The following is a 20,346-nucleotide window of genomic DNA, read 5'->3' on the forward strand; positions in this document are numbered from 1 at the left end:
AAATGTGCTTACTTACTGGGTTGAGGCTGCTCTCTCACAGCTACTGTTCTGCTTACTTGCTAACACCCCTTTCCAGTAGTGTTTGTGAATGTTAGAGAGAATCCGTCATTCAAAACTGAGCTTTCTAAAATTGTGCTAATAAGAAATTATTCAATGCAACAGAGGAAAGGTTAGAACAGACACCTTTAAAAAAAAATCCCATATTGCTGTATGCACCATAATATTATTTTTTTAAATAGTTAAATTACCAGAAAGTTATTTTTCTACATGTTCTTTATTCTCTATATACACTCACCTAAAGGATTATTAGGAACACCTGTTCAATTTCTCATTAATGCAATTATCTAATCAAACAATCACATGGCAGTTGCTTCAATGCATTTAGGGGTGTGGTCCAGATGGTGCCAGACGTATTTCACAATCTGCTCAGTTCTGGGATTTTCACACATAACCATTTCTAGGGTTTACAAAGAATGGTGTGAAAAGGGAAAAACAACCAGTATGCGGCAGTCCTGTGGGCGAAAATGCCTTGTTGATGCTAGAGGTCAGAGGAGAATGGGCAGACTGATTCAAGCTGAAAGAAGAGCAACCTTGACTGAAATAACCACTTGTTACAACTGAGGTATGCAGCAAAGCATTTGTGAAGCCACAACACGCTCAACCTTGAGGCGGATGGGCTACAACAGCAGAAGACCCCACCGGGTACCACTCATCTCCACTACAAATAGGAAAAAGAGGCTACAATTTGCACGAGCTCACCAAAATTGGACAGTTGAAGACTGGAAGAATGTTGCCTGGTCTGATGAGTCTCGATTTCTGTTGAGACATTCAGATGGTAGAGTCAGAATTTGACGTAAACAGAATGAGAACATGGATCCATCATGCCTTGTTACCACTGTGCAGGCTGGTGATGGTGGTGTAATGGTGTGGGGGATGTTTTCTTGGCACACTTAGTGCCCCTTAGTGCCAATTGGGCATCGTTGAAATGCCACGGCCTGCCTGAGCATTGTTTCTGACCATGTCAATCCCTTTATGACCACCATGTACCCATCCTCTGATGGCTACTTCCAGCAGGATAATGCACCATGTCACAAAGCTCGAATCATTTCAAATTGGTTTCTTGAACATGACAATGAGTTCACTGTACTGAAATGGCCCCCACAGTCACCAGATCTCAACCTGAGCACCCTTTAATGAGATCAGTGGGCCTGCTTCCTGGGTTTGGTGCATCCTGGGTTTGATCATCGAAATGGCAACTCGGAGATCATCCACCACATTGAGACATGATGTGTATTTTTTTTAAATACATTTGTGCTCAAAAGTTTGCATTCCCTTGGAGAATTGGTAATATATGAACCATTTGTAAAGAAAACATGTGAGCAGGCAATACACATGTATTTTATTTCTTATGGGATTCAAATTCAACTGGAGGTCATAACAGAATGGCATAGCTACCCATTCGTCTTTGCAAAAAAAGTATTTGGTTGTCTTGCAAGAACCGCATGTTTGACATCTCCCCAGAGTAGCTCGATGATATTAAAGTCAGGAGACTGTGATGGCCACTCCAGAACCTTCACCTTTTTCTGCTGTAACCACTGGAGGGTCAACTTGGTTTTGTGCTTAAGGTCATTGTAGTGCTGGAAAGTCCAAGAGCGACCCATGCACAGCTTTTGTGCAGAAATGCTAATTGTCTGCCAGTATTTTCTGATAACATGATGCATTTATCTTGCCATAAGTTAAGATTCCGTGTGACTTTAGAGCTCACCCCCCCCCCCCCCAAAACATCAGTGAGCCACCACCATGCTTCACAGTGGGGACGGTATGAAGTTTATTATAGGCCTTGTTGACCCCTCTACAAACATAGCGCTTATGGTTGTGACCATAAAGCTCTATTTTGGTCTCGTTACTCCAAATTACAGTGTGCCAGAAGCTGTGAGATGTGTGAAGGTGTTGTCTATATAATAAATATAGACAACACCTATATAATATAATAATAGGTTTTGTGCTATATTAATAAAGCTGACATTATCGGCCATATTGTAGCCAGGCTTTTTTGTGGCACTGGCGCAATAAAGGCTTCTTTCTGGCAACTCAACCATGCAGCAAATGTTTGTTCAAGTATCATCGAATTGTGCTCCTTGAAACAACCACACCATCTTTTTCCAGAGCAGTCTGTATTTCTGAGTTTACCTGTGGGTTTTCTTTGTATCCCAAAATATTCTTCTGGCAGTTTTGGCTGAAATCTTTCTTGGTCTACCTGAACTTGGTTTGGTATCAAGAGACCCCCGAATGTTCCACTTAATAAGTGATTGAACAGTACTGACTGGCATTTGCAATGTTTTGGATATATTTTTATATCCTTTTCCATCTTTATACATTTCCATTACCTTGTTACACATGTCTTTTGACAGTTCTTTTCTGCTCCTCAAGTATCTAGCCTGCTCAGTGCATCCACGTGAGCGCTATTTGTGCCTTGTAATGATGAGTTAAGTACATTAAGTTTGTCAAATATACACAAGATTTACCAACCATTTGGGATCTGTAAAGTGGTCAGTGTGTTGGGACCCAGATTCAATAAGGAAAATGCACACCTCATCACGCAACTCAAACAGGCGAGTGAAAAAGCCACCTGATCTCGGTATGGAACAGCAGGGCTTCATGTTCTGAACACATCTCTTGGACGAGGGTGACAAACAGCCTGGTGTTCCTGGGACGTTATTTAATGGAGTTTATTATTTTAAGTACACATAACTCTGAATTTGGCGCTCCTATTGGCGGAAAAACATGTCAATTTATCAACATGAAAGCCAGGGATGCTTGGTTTGCAAATGTCTTTTCAGTTTCACTGGCTTTAAACTTTCGTGTGCAAGAACCTCTGAGCAAATAGCTTGTTTTGGGATGATGCACATCATTAATGGTAAAGCAAGTGAATCCAAACTATGAATTCCTTTAGATATTTTTTACGTTTGAATGGCTTGGCATATCTCATTTCCTGTAGGCTTATTTTCAATGGAAGTGGATGGCTTTTCTGAAGGAATGCTTTCATCAGTTGTGTGGGAGAGACTTGTCATGTAATATCTTCAGGTTTGGTGAGCTACAAATAAGCGACCGATCCATGTTGGCAGGGCCGCGTAAACCCAATGGGCTACATGGGCTGCATCCCCGGGCCTCGACCATTAGAGGGCCCGAGAGTGGGCCGGCTGAATGGGAATTTTTATTGGGGTTTTGAGTCACATTTTAGGTTGAGTTTTGGCCTGCAACTGTACATCCATACATTAGTTAGCTATACAATACATTATTAAAGTAGCTAGCTATGGGCTATCAGTTCTCACAGCTATCAGTTCTCGCAGGATTTGTTTCAGTTCACTGTCTCATGAGACCACAAGAAAATATGATAAGGGAGCAAATAAGAGAAAACGACAGCAATTGAAAAAGTTGCTTAGTAAGACACCAAAACTTACCACTTTCTTCAAAAATAATTCAGAACACTCCGAGGACCCTCGTAGAAATGTTGTTAGCATTAGCAACAATCCCTCTGATGAAGGTAATTGCACAGCAACAAACCCCAGGGCTAGTGCGTCACTCTCAGGTTTTGTGGAAGATTTATGTGGACAGTTTGAAGAGTTGGAGATAACAGCAAAACAAATCTCTGCTACACAAGAATACCGTTCTGTAACTACTCGGCAAGTAAAAAGAAAACCAAGAGCAGATGGATCTAGTACACGTGATCGCACCCTCACAGGCAGTGAGACATTTAGTGTAGAAGTGTTTCTGGTGATTTTTGACAGTTTGTCCAGGGCACTACGTCAAAGGTACAATGCATACTACTTCGGCTTCTTAACCTGTCTCAAAAACATGTGCACGGAGGAGATGCGCAACACCTGTTGTAATCTCATACAGCAAGGATCTACAAGATGACTTTGAACATGAATTTGTTCAGTTTGTCTTGTTTTGTAGCTCCTTAACCAATGACCTGTCAGCTCTGAATCTTATATTAATGCTGAGAGAAAAACAGCTACAAAGTGTTTTTCCCAACGTTGACATTGCACTCGGGATCTCTCTTACCATCCCTGTCTCAAAGGCAACTGGAGAGAGAACATTTTCGAAGTTGGGACAAATCAAAAAAAAAGGTGATTAACATTTTAGTAGATGTCTTTCTTTGTGTGTGCGCCATCACACATTTGCATGGGTAGTGTTATGCTCTTTCTTTGGATTAATTCATATCTGACCATTATTTGACCAGATTTAACATGGTCATTATTGGCAAGTCCATATATATGTGCTTCATGTGTGTTTAAATATGCTACTCGCAAAATTGCTCACCTGGTTAACCGGGCAAACGTTGGAGCCTAGGGCACCAGAATGTGGGTTAGCCCCGGGTCCTGGGGAGGCTTAACTCGGCCTTGCATGTTGGCTATTATTATTTACTAGCTAACTAAAAGGGTGCACACAGCAGGAACTGTTTAAGTGTGGCTCGGTATAAAGGCTACTGTTAACCTGCGTGACAGATTCAATCAACCAGTTTTTGTTCTTTGACTACGATGTAAATAAAAAAATATTAATGTTTTACAAATTTAGCCTATTCAAGTTGTATTCCCCCTTATATACAGTATAGCAGATTTCAGGTTAATTAAAAATATCACTTTTTAATTTAAATGTATTTATTCTGGAAATCAACTTGCAACCCCCCCAAAATCATCTGGTGACCCCCCGGGTGGTGGCAAACCCCACTTTAAGAGCAGCTCAATTGGCATTCACCAGAGAAGACCAGAATTGGCAGGTCCGCCATTGGCACACCGTTCTCTTCACAGATGAGAGCAGGTTCACACTGAGCACATGTGACAGACGTAAAAGAGTCTGGAGACGCAGTGGTGAACGTTATGCTCCCTGAAACATTATCCAGCATGATCGGTTTGGCAGTGGGTCAGTGATGGTCTGGGGAGGTATATCCTTGGAGGGTACAGACCTACATGTGCTAGTCAATGGTACTATGACTGCTGTTGCGGTAAGTAACAGGATAAAATCCTCAAACCAATTGTCAGACTTTACGCTGGTGCAGTGGGCACTGTGTTCCTCATGTGGCCAGAGTGTATAGGCAGTTCCTGGATGACAAAGGCATTGATGCCATTGACTGGCCCTCACATTTCCCAGACCTGAATCCAATTGAGAACCTCTGGGATGTTATGTATCATATACATCCGATGCTGCCAAGTAGAGCCACAGACTGTCCAGGAGCTCACTGATGCCCTGATCCAGGTCTGGGAGATCCCACTGGACACCCATCGCCGTCTCATCAGGAGCATGCCCAGACATTGTTGGGCATATACAGTGGGGAGAACAAGTATTTGATTACAGGGCAACTATGGAGTGGCTCCATAAGAAGAATCTCAAAGTCCTGGAGTGGCCTAGCCAGTCTCCAGACCTGAACCCAATAGAAAATCTTTGGAGGGAGCTGAAAGTCCGTATTGCCCAGCGACAGCCCCGAAACTTGAAGGATCTGGTTTCGGGGCTGTCTGGAGGAGTGGGCCAAAATCTCTGATGCAGTGTGTGCAAACCTGGTCAAGAACTACAGGAAACGTATGATCTCTATAATTGCAAACAAAGGTTTCTGTACCAAATATGAAGTTCAGGTTTTCTGATGTATCAAATACTTATGTCATGCAATAAAATGCAAATTAATTACTTAAAAATCATACAATGTGATTTTCTGGATTTTCGTTTTAGATTCCGTCACTCACAGTTGAAGAGTACCTATGATAAAAATTACAGAACTCTACATGCTTTGTAAGAGGGAAAACCTGAAAAATCGGCAGTGTATCAAATACTTGTTCTCCCCACTGTATTATCCAGGATTCTACCTTGGACACCATTATCATTTCTAATGCTGTCAGTATTTACATTCTGAATATATTTTTCTGGCCATACAGCTGCACTGGCTATGTTTGAGGTGCACAACATCAGATTTACATGTGTCAAAAGAACTCCCTTAGATGAACCTTGACTTCACCACACAGATTACTTTCTTCCAGGCACACAACTCCAATACCATGACAATGGTAAAAAACAACAACATTGTATTATCAAAGGGTCCCAGACTAGAACAGTACAACAATTCATTAGGGCCAAGTTCCACCTTCCACAACTGCCTTCCTTTTATATATTCCCTGGTCAATGTGGGCACAACAGAGATTCCAAACGTGGCTACCCTACCATGTGCTAATAAGGCAAGCCAATGACAAACTATGCACTCTACACTCAATATTGTATGGTCTACACTGCAACCAAGCATAAAGGGGAAACACTACAAACTATCAAAACACCACAAAATCAATGGCTATACACATAGTGTGGGGTCCAACACTTGCTTATTTCTATCCTGCCAACCCTTTGAAAGGGTCACTGTTTAGTTGATGGGATAAGGCAGGAAGTAAACAAACAGACATGGACTGTGAATGGAAAAGGCCATCAACGTCTTACAATGTGCAGTCTGTGGAGATGTACAAGGCTGATTACTATAACCCTCTGTCTAGAGAACCCACACAGGAAGATCTTCAGTGGTTGATGGAATGTCTCTATGGCAGGTTTACAGGCATGGCAGGATTCTTTGAACCTGAGCCAGAACAACTGGTACCATCCCTGTCTGTACTGGGCATTGTTAAAACTAAGGGAACCTGGGACCTGCAGGCAACCTGGCTGGCATGGTGATGTCTTTAGAGCAGCAGGAGGCTATGGCTAGCAACAGTGGGACAGCACACCAAGCCCTTACTGCACATCATACAGAGTGGGAGGATGAGGACAAGCAATTTAGGATTTGTGTTGGGGTAAAACAAATTACTTCACTGCTAAAAAGGGACACAAGCACTAGATGGGGTGTAAGTCTGTGAATCGGGGCACAGACAAATAACTACTGGTTAAATAAATACAAAATAACATGTATTGGGACAGTATTCAGTCCCAAAATGCTTCCCTTATAGATATGGTGTCACAAAAGTATTTCTTACAGATTTGCATTCTGTGGTGTTACTTTAAAGGTTTAAACCAACATGCAGCACCTCCAGCAGGCAAAGGGGCAGAAAACGTGCCAGATAGCTCAAGGACAAGCTGCACAGAGCCTGGCAATATTCAGTGGAATTGCATTTACCGGACACTTGCTGGACCAATAGAAATGCAAGCTTCATTAACACTGAAGGCATGAATGCTCAAATCAGTTGTGTTTTTCAGATGACTTGGATTACTCAAAGAGCACCTCACAAGTGTCTGCTCCCGCCAAGGGCTGTGTGTCGGCTGTTTTGATTTCATTTTTGTCCACAAAACTAAGACCTAGACTTATTCACTTTAGCCTCGAGACTCTTGCTCAGGCTATCAGATCTCACAGAACTACAGTACATGGTTAGGGATTGGTTGCAATCTATGTAATTGGTACCCAGAGGAAAATAGGTCAGGGTCATGTTGTTTAATTTAGCTGTCAGGTGGAGGGTTTCTTGTTTGTATACCTAGTGCAGTGGAGAGTCACGTAATTTGTCAACGATTACATTCCAATATTTCTCAGAGATTTACAATAAGATGCTTATTAACTCAATCTGTACCCGATCCTGCATGCAGTCCCTATTTCCCAGGATAGGCTTATGGTATGCACAATATTGTTGAGTTGTAGACAAATTGCGGCTGAACTGTGTGGTAAAAGAAGTGCACATACCTGTATTGCTCGCAGAATGAGTCTCTGATAGACATGTCACCAACGTAGCACTGTATTTTCTTATATAATGAGGAATGCAGGATGGTTCTGGAGATGATTTATTGACATACATTTGGCAAAGTTATATAATTATGCCTACTGTTGTCTTATGAGTAAGAAATTACATTTTCAGAATATAACTTTAGGAGAAAGCTTCCAACCACACAGGACCAACACATATGCTTTTATTGTCTAGAATGTCTGTAGTGAAATCACATCAGAAATGTGCTGCAAATCTGTTAAGTTAACCAGGCCTGAGCAATGTATGAAAATGCAGTTTGGAAAAACAATGACTACTGCAAAATAAAGAGATGACTAATTTGTATTAAGGCTAGCAAAATATTTAATCAACCTCCAAATTGGTATAGTGCTTATCAAAAGTATTCACCAACCATGAACATCTTCACATTTTATTGTGTTACAACATGAAATCAAAACTTGATTTAATTTGGAGTGGAAAAGTCCAAAGAGGCAATGCATATTGTAACAATGTCACAAGGCAGCAGGACACAAAGGCAAGGAGAATAGAGGACAATTATTATGAAATACAACAGACATGAACTTAACAGAAAACTGGATAAAAGAACAAGATAAAAGACAGAACAGGACATAAACAATGTTACATTTGGGTAGAACCAAAACATAGACCGACAAGATACATTGGGGAAGCTTGAACATAAATAGGGTCAGTCATGCGGGAAAAAAGGTGCGGGCAAAAAAAAAGAAAGCAGGTGTCCATGATGAAGTGAGGGCGTTGGATTCATTGGCACGCCAGGCTGCTGTGCCAGAATGTGACACATATTGAGTGAGGTAAAAAGTCATATGAAAAGAGAGACACTTTTGATGTGACTGAGCTCAGCAGTCCAACATGGGTGAGTCAAAACTGGAAAGTTTGTTAATAAACACACTAATGTATTTCCCTCCTCTTATTGTTGGCTACAATATGTATCTTCCCCTAATTAAAATGCCAAAAAACATGAAAGGCTGTCTTGTACCCTTTATTTCGACATGAAATTCAAATCGAACATATGAATTAGGTTTCTGTGAAGGTATAGTAAATGTTTAGCCTGTATTTGAGCTTGCTAAGAACTTCATAACCATTTGATTAACATGCAATTTTAAATGGCTAGAGAGCCAACCAGAGCTATCAACAGCTGGCTACCTTGATGGATAACTATCGCTGTAATATGATAGTAATATGTAATATGTAGTATATCTGCCCCTAAAAACAAAGTGTTTTATGCAAATGACACTTGGTAATGTTAAGTAGTGGTGTAATTACCATATATTTACTGCCATTTCAATTCAATACATTTTATGTTCACATTGTACCCCTGCCCATATCTGTCTGCTTGTCTTGATACACAACAGAGGCCACCCCATCCATCTCTTCAAAAAAGAATTGAACAAAATAGGGGTTTATTACGGAAACTACGTCTGCTGCCAAGACCCACTGCACAGAGGATCCTCACAGTCACATTTAACGGTCAACCTGACCGACAATCCTTATTTTTATGTTTTTCCTTTGGGAAAAAGGAAAGGTAAGGCTACTTACTTTTCCTCTCCTACCTTGAATAGTTTTGTATGGGTTGTCACCAGGAACAACACACACACTCATGTTAGGTTGTTAAACAATGACATGTTTGTAGAAAATTAAGCTTAAAAGCATTTACATTGTAGTACTTTTTATAATGTTTGTAGATTACTTAAAGGTGCTTTAAGCATTTTCTGTTTAAAATATCTGATAATAACCCTTATATATCATCAGTAAGCAATGGCATTGCCTTTTATCTGGGATTTTTGCTAGATTTTACCTTGTGTGAACTGGTCAAAACATGCATACTGTATTGTTTCCCCGTCAAATACTTTCGTGTAGCTAGTGCTAGCTATTCAACTCACTGCCAGTAGGTGGTGCCAACTTGCATAGTGCACCTTTGACTAAGAAACCTTTAAGACACGCTAATCAAAACTAGTAAATAAACCTAACATGGTTACAACTTGATGCTGAAAAAGTATTTACGGGATAGGTTGGGTGTGTCTAAGTGAAGGTATACTGTTCATAGTGCTGTATGTGCCAGTTTAAGGAAGGATGGAACTTCAAAGTTACATGACCCCACGTACCAGTTCATTCAGTTGTCGGGTGAATAATGGAGTTCACCTCCCCTATCCCCACAGGGATATCCATGACCTACTAGTGGGCATACAAAGTTTGCCATCCTCCCCCCTGAAAGGCAATCTCACTTTGACCCCAGGACCCTTCCCATGTCAGCCACAGTGACAGTTACTTTGACTAAGGAATCTTTAATTTAGTGCATTAATACTGAATTAGTCATCTACACTATGCGCATACATGTCCGCTTGGCTAAGCATGCGTATAAAACAGGACTTGTTTACAATGCCAAGCTCTAAAAGAACACAGAGGAGCTGCATGTGCTGTGAAATAGTGCTGAGCCTTCTTCACCTTTTGTACACTAACAGGGCACAGTTTTGGGTTTGATAATTGCTCCTTGAAGTTTGAGGAAATTATAATTATAAGCCTTATCAGCATTTTTCTGTATCTGAAAGAATAAACTCACTCTCCGAGAGCTCTCTATGACACACTCAGAGTAAAAGCCAATTAGCAAAGCAAGCTTTGGAGAGAAAATACAAGCACCAAAACCACTGGCACGGAAAAATAAAATTCCACAAGAGGATATGTGTCATCGTCTTTTTATATTCTGCAAGTGTGTGTGTGCGTGCACGTGTGTGGGTTTGGTTGGGGGTAAATCCATTTAAATTCAATCACTTTTTGACTGGAACTATTTGATGTGAACACCCATACACATTTGCACATTGTAGAAATATTCAGAATGTCACTTTTTGAACCTGAATGGCCAAACGTTCAAAAGATTAAAGTGTTCAAAGTTGACCCATTTTGCATACGCCATCATACTATTATACATCCATGTGTTCATCACTGGAAAGATAAAAGACTGATTGTAGCTTAGACCACCTCATAAGGTTTTTGTGTTGACCCTGTGTGCAGCTGAGATGATAAATTTCATGTTGTGGCTGATTAAAAGGGAAATTCACCAATTTTATGTGGCCTGATTTTCCCTATTTCTGAGCTTGTAGTTTTTTCCCCCAACCTTTATTTGTATATTTTGTCAAAAATAAATATAAAGTAATTAATTGATGGTCCTAAAACTAGAAGTAGAGCCCCTGCTGCCTTGGGAGCAGGAGTACCTAGAGTCGTCATCAGAGGAGGCTGAGATACTGCAGCCTTGGGAGGAGGAAGAAGAGCCGCTTCCAGACCCTAGCCCGGAGCCTCCTGCACCATTCCCCCGCCCTGAGCATCCAGTGCCGGTCCCCTGCCCTGAACCTCCAATGCCGGTCCCCAGTGGATGTCCCTGTCTTGTGGTCGGGAGCCCATGCCTGAGGGGCGGGGTAATGTCAGGCTCTGGCTGGGATGCCTCTAGGCATCTCTATGTGCCCAGGGGCCACATCTATTTTCTGTTCTCCCCAATCAAAGGCTGCTGCACCTTGTTGTCTCTGATTGGGGACCCTATTTAATTTGGTCAGTTTATTGGTCATTGTTTATGCTAGTCTTGCTACAGTTTGTGGTGTGTAGCAGTTAGTGGTGTACCGCAAACTTGTTGGTTATGTGCTGGAAACAACATTAAAAAGAATGATTCCCTTCCACTGCTCGGTACCTTGTGTTCTACCTGCCCTGCACTGTGACACTGGGTGGACTGACAGCCATCTGACGACCAACTTTGTGTTATTTACTGAACTTTTAAATGCATATTTAAAATCTAATAGCTATATTAAAATTACACCCACAATGTATTCAAGAGCATTTACCTACTGTTGGTCTGTCAAAGTTAACAAATTACATACTTTGTGTTTTTGCTGACCACTTAGTAGCTATCTGTTTATATTGTAGTATTACACACAATAACCATTAATGACAAAGTGAAAAAATACTTTTTTGACATTTGTGCCAATGGTAAATATATCATGTTTGTACATGAATCATGTATTAAGACCCTTTGCCACATCACTCTAAATTGAGATCATCCTGTGTTCTTTGATCCTCCTTGAGACAAACCTAAAACTTGATTGGTGTCCGTCTGTGGTAAACTTAAATAATTCGACCTGATTCAGAAAGCCACAAATATGGCTCTAAATGGTTCAACACTTCAACGTTCATGTAAGAGCAAAAGTCAAGACATGAAGTACAAGGAACTCTCAGTAGACCTCTTGAGAATTGTGTTGCGGCATAGATCAGATAGAGTAAAGGATTCTGAAACAAAGATAAATCTTTCAGCATGACAACGACTTGAAGCACACAGCCAAGACAACGCTGGAGTATCTTTGAGACAAGTCATTGAGTTGCCCAGCCAAAGCCTTTATTTGAATCTCAGTGAACATTTGTGGGGAGACCTGAAGATCGCAGTTCACCAACACACCCCATCTGATCTGACAGAACTTAACAGGATCTGAAAGAAGAATGAACATACCCAAGAAGACTCTAAGATGTTATCACTGCCATATGCTACTTCTGTACATGAGATTTTTCTTCATTTTGTCATTGTGAGGAATTGTGTCCAGATGGACAATTTGTTTTTATAAATGTCTATTACACAAGTCTATTACACAACAAAAAGTAAAGGGGTCTGAATACTTCTTGAAGGCACTGTATCTTTCTAGTTTTTTAGGAGATAGTACTCTCCACACACTAAGCAGTCTGCATGCAGTCAGGGCAAACAGGTCAAGATTATTTGATTGAATGTTCTGGTTGCCTAGTGATGGACGTCAGTTCTGAAACTGAATCTTCAGAGATTTAAAAGCTTATGTGTACCCTTACAAACAAATAATCATGCAGTTGTAGAGGCTATCTTAAGGCACCACATTCCATATATCTAATGGAATTAATTATCGACATGATTTGAATCAGCACAGTACAACCTTTCTCTTTAGGTGTTGTTTTTGTTTTCAATCTCTGGTAGAAAGAATTAAGAAAATGATCCCAATTTCATTACTAGCATCTTGTGACTAGTTTATGTGGCAGAACATAGATACCCTGCAGCTGCACATGAACTCAGACCTGGCGGATCTGTTGTTATTGTGTCTTGTGTAATTCATAACATTGTTGGACAGGTTTCATTTAAAAGCTCTTTGTTCTTTGTATCCATAGAGACGATATTTTTTCCCCCAGTGATCCCCAGAGTCATTTATTGTCCCCCACAATGAAATCTGTGGATCTACCTACATACATACTGTACGTGCATACATGTATATGTTACATGTGATATGGCATCTTGCCTCAAAGATCTGGTAATAAACATTAACGTGGGTGCTGCCTGGCACATGAATCCATTTAGATTAGAAAAGGATATTCATATCTGTTGAAAATATATTGCAAACGCTGTCAAGAATTGCAAGACATGCAAGAAGACTCATATCGACCGAACAGTGGCACTATAATGGACAAGTACTATCTTCGTCTGTTTAAAACAGAGTAATGAAATTTGGCACACAAGCTCAGGGACAAATCTAGCTAACTCACTGTCTCCTCAGACACTACTGTCATGATATTGATTAAACCTGGGTGATTGATTTGTCATATCCGAGAGATAATGTTTACACTGATTTTTGGGGGAGAATATGCTTACTGTAGTTTTATTAAATAGATACAGTATCTCACAAAAGTGAGTGATAGCAAATTTACACTGTTATACAAGCTGTACACTCATTACTTTACATTGTAGCAAAGTGTCATTTCTTCAGTGTTGTCACATGAAAAGATATACTCAAAAATGTACAAAAATGTGAGGGGTGTACTCACTTTTGTGAGATACTGTATCTATTTAATAAAAAAAACAGTAAGCATATTCTCCCCCAAAAATCAGTGTATATTTGTAAACATTATCTCTCAGATATGACAAATCAATCACCCAGGTTTAATCAATATCATGACAGTAGTGTCTGAGGAGACAGTGAGTTAGCTAGATTTGTCCCTGAGCTTGTGTGCCAAATTTCATTACTCTGTTTTAAACAGACGAAGATAGTACTTGTCCATTATAGTGCCACTGTTCGGCCGATAAGAGTCTTCTTGCATGTCTTGCAATTCTTGACAGCGTTTGCAACATATTTTCAACGGATATGAATATCCTTTTCTAATCTAAATGGATTAATGTGCCAGGCAGCACCCACGTTAATGTTTATTCGTCCATACCAGCTATTTTCTTTTAAGTACTAATAAAAATATTGCGTGGAGCAATGTTTGTCTATAGTTGGCTTTTTATTAATCTTTTGTATTTAGGTCAAACAGAGTGAGGGGCAGAGCTTTTTCATTGTTTTTTTAGCGCCACATTTTGACATTTTCACTTAGGGATGGTACTCACTTTTGTTGCCAGCGGTTTTGACATTAATGGCTGTGTGTTGTGTAATTTTGAGGCGATAGCAAATTTACACTGTTATACAAGCTGTACACTCAATACTTTACATTGTAGCAGTGTCATTTATTCAGTGTTGTCACATGAAAATATTTACAAAAATGTGAGGGGTGAACTCAGTTTTGTAAGATACTGTAACTTTCATAATTCTAATTCGGTAATTCATTTACATAGCATTGTTGAAATATTACCAATGGAAGGTTAATGCTTTGCCTCCATGTCTCCATGGCTCAATCCTCTAATCAGAACAATGGGCAAATATATATGGAAAGTTTCAATTCACAAGGGGTGCATAAATTGCTTGAATTCAAATTGATCCATCCTTGGGTGTTTGTGTCTTGTATGGCGGAGTGTGTGAGGGGGTGTTTATCTGACTATGTGCTTGACGGTGGGCATCCAATTGCTGAAGGCATAAATAAAGGTGATCTAGAAGGGACTAATTGACCTATGCTGTCACATGCATGAATGTGCAAATGGCAAACTCTTAGGAACAAGCAGACACATTTACCCTTTGACATTTGATAACAGCTTTCTGTGCCAGTTACGCAACCCATCTCGCCTACATGTCTGTGTGTCTGTCAGGACTTCTGGCTGTCAGCTGAATAGATCAGTCCGTCTGTCAGGCTTCAATCTACCTCACCTCGATCATACTGATGATTCTTCAGGAAAGGGCAATAGATAAAAATTGTATCTTCCCTGTCAGGCTATGAGAGGAGTGGACATCAATGGTTCATCTAGACAGCTAGTCTGCAGGGACACAGTCCCTTGACAGGAAGGACAAGAAAGAGTTCACCTGCTTTCAGTACAAAGTTACTCCTCTCTCTGGGAAGGAGAGAAGGCAGGAAAAAGCAAGCAGCCTTTCCCTGATATAAATGTCAGCAAGAAAAAAAAGAGATAAATCTATTTCACTATTCATTCCACGGGCCAAGAGTTGCAAATGGACACCAAGAGTAAGAATTTTTGGCTGAGGCAAAGGCTTCCCTTGAAGCGTGGGAGAATGTCTCGATAACTGAGAACGACTATAAACAATAAGATGATTTCTATGAGGTTGAGAACAACAACTCCTTTTTTAATTTAACTGTTTTGTGCCTCTGTTTTTTGTATTTTTCAGGCATTGTTTTTTCCTAATTTCCAGTGTTGTGTGAAAGAAGGAAAATAGAGGAAAATAAAAACATTGTCAGAGCAAATCTGACGCACCATAGCAACAGTATTGATCAACACTCTTAGGGTCCTCAGAAAAATCAATCCTTCATGTCAATTTCCCAGCATTAACAGTTCAGCTGCCCCTCGCACCTTGAATAGACAGCAGCAATATTTAGTGTCTGGCAATAAAACCTACAAGCTGTATTTAACTTCCCTGATGGTCCATTTATCACAGGGGGTGATGAACACAATGACTGGGTTTTATGACGACTTTGACTGAGATTCTCACTGAAAGACCACAACAATAACGCACTGCTCTATGAAGATGATTGACCCCCCAGAGATTCTGGCCATTCCATTACACTACAGATAAAAAAAACACAACCCATAATATTCCACAGCTTATTGCCCAGGTCTGGAGTTGAAGAGATACTAAAACATGTTGCGGCTGATTACACATCAAAATGATTTAACTTAACTTAGATTTTACCTTTTTAGGAACAGAATCTCACTTTATTTTGGTACGGATTGTCAAGGTAGAACCTCAACCCCTGTTGTTCATGTACTGACTAGCATATATATCATTGACAGTGTAAAAAAAAATGCAGGTGTGTCTTGTCGGGGGAACAAAAGTTATAATCTTTCCATGAAGGATAAAGCCTTTTCTCCTCGCTTTAATGGCCAAAAATGTCACTTTATCAATCAGGCAAGAGCAGTTGTTTCATTTTCCTTTTGAGAAAATGAAGTTTCAACTTGATGGATTGAAGCTGAAAACAATCTGGGAAACTTGTAATTGCTACCACAAATTAATCAGTTGCAGTGAGACTGATGAGTTTAAACGGGCAGGAAGCTGTCATCCCAGTTTCTATTGATTACCACCGGAGCTGATAGCTAATTCATCTTGATCAATGTTTACCATCAACGTGACAATCACCACCAGAGCCGGAGTGTAAGAACTAAAAAACCTAAAGGAGACCATACAGTCTCAGAAATTGAAATCAGCTGAAAAATCGAGAGGCCTAAACAGATCCTCCGCTGGATTTGTGTAGGGTTTGACTGTGGGGATCAACATAGTAGGTGACAGCTACACGACGGAGACAGCCAGCTCGGTGTGGTGGAGGGAAATTAGCGAAAAACTGCAGTGACTGCCTTAGCAAACGCAGGGGGGAAGGAGCTTGGAGACAGCGCCTGTCAACCCACTGATTCCCTGAGCCTGATTACTACGCCGATGCTTCAGTGCCACAGCACACACCCAACCTACACGGCTGCTGCAGCCTGACACAGGCAGACAGAGGAGAAGCACCTGGAGTCAGAAACAGGGACTATGGGAATTACCCCGCCCCCTCCCTCCAGGGATGGTAGGTGAATTTCCTGATCATCACAACTGCCCTGAGACCAACATAAATATAATGGCCTGGTGAAGATTGGGGGGAGGTGGTGGGGGGAGTGTGTGTCTGTTAATGAGGTTGGGGCTTTCATAGAACAGATAAAAGGCTGTTGAGCACTTTGATGGCATCAGTCTCTTTTAAACAGCTACTTAGTCCTGGGCTGTGCTCGGTTTAATTGATTTGGGAAAACAAAATAATGGCATTGGCTGCAAGTCACAATCTGTAACCACCAGACATCACCACAAACACTTACTCTCATGTTTTCTACCTGGACTAACTCATGTTTTCCACATGTAATAAATTCTGTCTAGTAAACCTACTTAGATCTTTCGCAGTGGCAAATCTATGGGTGCTACTTCAAGTAATTGCATATTTTGCTCCAAACATTCGTTTTTAATAATTCATTTGCTATGTTGGAGCTCTGCTGGATGTCTCATTCCACTGCAGTGAACCTACTGGCTGTACTTGTAATGCCGACTTTCAACAACACAAACTGAGGGCTATGCTGGCCTGTGTGAAGAAAACAAGGTTCTTGGAGATTCCATCGTAGTCACTGGGTCTGGTTACAAACTAAAACATTGCAGACTGAGCTATGGGTCATGTTGTCATTGACAAGCCAATCAAAATAACCAAGGGCCAGATTATCATTGTAGACTGCTTGGGGAAACCTCATTATTACTTTTTAAAATTAAGCAAAATACAATCTTGATGATGTTACAACGGACTGCCTGAAATACTATAAACCGTGGGTGATATTTTTAGTAAACATCTGTGTTCAGAATATACTAGTTTTTACTAGCTAGTGTGTTGGTGTGTGTTTGTGTGAGTGCGTCAATCTGTCGAAACCCCTTCACAGCGCATTCAATCCACCATGGAGGCAGAGCGAGAGGGAGGGATAGATGTAGGAAGGCGGGTAGCGAGAGCTGTTCTTTCAGCACCACCAGGGAAGCGCAACAGCCCACTCAAACTATTTCTCAACCATTTCTCTTTCTCTTCAGTGAGGAAGCGCTTGGAAAAATAGAGTAATATAAGATTTTATGTGGCCTTGATGGGGCAAGGACTCTCTCAGTTTCTTAGGAGGGTCAAAAGATAATGAAAAGAACCCAACAAGTAGGTGTACAATTAAATTAGACCACATTTATCTTGCCTAATAAAAAAGAACAGCTTTCATTTGTTGTTTTAAACCCATTTTACTAAACTAAAACTAAAATTCAAAATGTAGACAGGCCTACCAGAAATGCAGTTCACAAAAGGTGGACTTACCTGAAAGAGGCGCAAAATGTTGGCAACCATAATCGATACAGAACTTGCCGACGCACCAATGACTCCTACCACTTTCTCTGGCTTGACGAACACGGGCGGTTCTCCGTTGGTGCACCTCACATCTGAAATGTCTTTCTGTATCAACGCCTGAACGAAAGTTAATGATTGTTCAAGCGCATACGTGTCTCTTGAACAAGTGTCTAGCACCCGGGCGCCCAGGGTGATGTTGGGTAAAAGTTGATCGTCGAGGTTAATTTGATCCAGTGCATACAGCATGGCCTCCAGCCGATGGATCCCGTTCTCCTTTTTGATATCTCCACAAGGCATGCCATCAGCCCCTCTGGTGTGCACGGGGAAGAGGCCACCTAGGGTCAAATGTCCCTCAATCCGGATAGAATGGGGTGCATAAACCTCCTGCGACAGCGCGAAATCAACCAACATTCTCGTCAAACACAATACTATCCATAGAATGCGAGGGTTTTGTTTCATTCTAAAATCGTTGCGAGCCATGACGCTCCGGCAGATGAGTTAGTGCTAAGGAAAGTCTGCAATGTTACGACGCAAATGGCAGTAAACTTTGTCAATACAAGCCCATTCCCATTACCAAGGAGGAGATTCAACAAGCTGCATGAAAAAATCAAGATGCTCTCGGCAAACTGCGCCCATCGTTTGACAGCCCGGAGTGCTCTGCGTAGCTTGTTTACTAGTAAAACATAATAAACTTACTCTCATGAAGATTCTAGTCGCTTAAATAAACAAGGCAATTTACATCAATTATGTCTTGGTTAACATCAATCAAATGTAGACTACTCTGGGTCCCAGTATCACAAAAATATGTAGGCCATATGACTAGGCTATTCAAAGCATCGAAAGCACAACCTATAAGCCTGTTCACAGTAAAAGTAAATGGGGTTTGATTAAAACTATCAGAGGAAAAAGCTTTTATTTTAGATCCAGCAGAACTGGGTGACATTCTTTTTGCCGAGCCCAACTTCACATGAGCGCAGATACAGGTCTGGCGTGTCCGTGACGATATGCCTGCTGGGTCTCCGTAGATCTATAGTCCTTATCATCACACAATTATCTCCCAGAAAAATAAAAATTCGCACGCAGACACTTAACGAAAATGGAAACAAGCTCTCTTTTCTCTATCCTCTTCTCTGCAAAAGAAAAGCGTATAGCTTACTGTACGTGTAAGACAAATGAATGACTCACAGAACTCCATGCACAGTTAGTTTCACCCGCTTTCCTTAGGAGACGTAATTCAAGATATTTGAAAACCCCGAGGTGAATCACAGCTCAGCGATGTGTTTCCAATAAATATACCTGTAGAAAGTCATCTTTACGAGGTTTGGCCAAATGTATTAACTCCTCTAAGTGCGTCCCAGGCTACATTACACTATCAAGGCAAAACATTGCAAATCACGTTTATTAATCCATTCTTCTGATTGCGTTTAAGCTCGCTCGTTATTCTCCCATCTTCACGTTATCAACGTGGGAGCGCACTGAAATAAGGAGCAGTGGCTTTTGCATCATCACGCAGTCGTATGGGGTCCGTAGAAACCCCCAATTTCTCCCTCTCTCCGTCTCTTTCTCATTCCCTCCTCTCCCTCCCTTTCGCCACTCTTTCATTACACACAAGAGCAATCGCGCGCATGCACGCACGCACCCACCCATCTAATTATACATTTGTAGAAAAAAAATCTCTGAAATGGTCACGATGATATTCTGGGACAACGTTTAATCGTTTGATAGTACTGATTGTGTAGATGTCCCACGAATAACCTATATGAAATCAAGACTAACTGAGCAAGAATAATAATTTGTACTCAGGGCCTCCATTCAACTCCTAGGCTACGCCTATTCCACAAAGAAAATTGACATAACAATTAGATGTGGATTGGAAATTACTTTCGTAATAGGATACAAGGTGTATATAGGCCCATTTCCTCCGAAAGTAATAGGTTAAAAAAATACGGATTTATTCATCGCAGAACCTTCAGTTTTAGTTGAATTTTATCAGCTTAAGGCCAGACAGACTGCGAAATCTTTTGGAAGAGTATTTTTGGTTTAATCAGACGTCTGTTTCTCAGCTTTGGACAGCACATGGAAAGACATTACGGTCCATTAAAAAGTGAATCAAGCTGATGATCTAAAGCGTTGTGTACTGTTGTCTTCCACAGAGCATATTAGAAAAATACCCAGGATTCTTATCGCTTGGACAGGAGCGCCTGTCAAAGGGTCTCAACGTAACGCTGCAGTAAAACATTGGGTGCCCATGTTAATGGAGGTTTGAAGAATACATTATGAACATCTGATTATTTATGTAAAAAAAAAAAAATACATCAAAGAAATAACATAAAACATATAAAATCTA

General features: G+C 40.8%; 1 protein-coding gene across 1 annotated transcript in view; it reads right to left on the reverse strand.

The window, feature by feature from the left end:
- LOC105030112 (metabotropic glutamate receptor 7) overlaps positions 1 to 19,512 on the reverse strand; it is an 87,685-nt gene extending 68,173 nt beyond the window's left edge. Inside the window, exon 1 of the mRNA XM_034296005.1 lies at positions 17,970 to 19,512. Coding sequence (XP_034151896.1) covers positions 17,970 to 18,479 — 510 coding nt within the window. The 5' untranslated portion in view covers positions 18,480 to 19,512. The remainder of the gene's footprint in view (positions 1 to 17,969) is intronic.
- Between the last annotated feature and the right edge of the window lie 834 nt (positions 19,513 to 20,346).

The sequence above is a fragment of the Esox lucius genome, chromosome 12 (assembly GCF_011004845.1).
Source record: "Esox lucius isolate fEsoLuc1 chromosome 12, fEsoLuc1.pri, whole genome shotgun sequence".
NCBI lineage: Eukaryota > Metazoa > Chordata > Actinopteri > Esociformes > Esocidae > Esox > Esox lucius.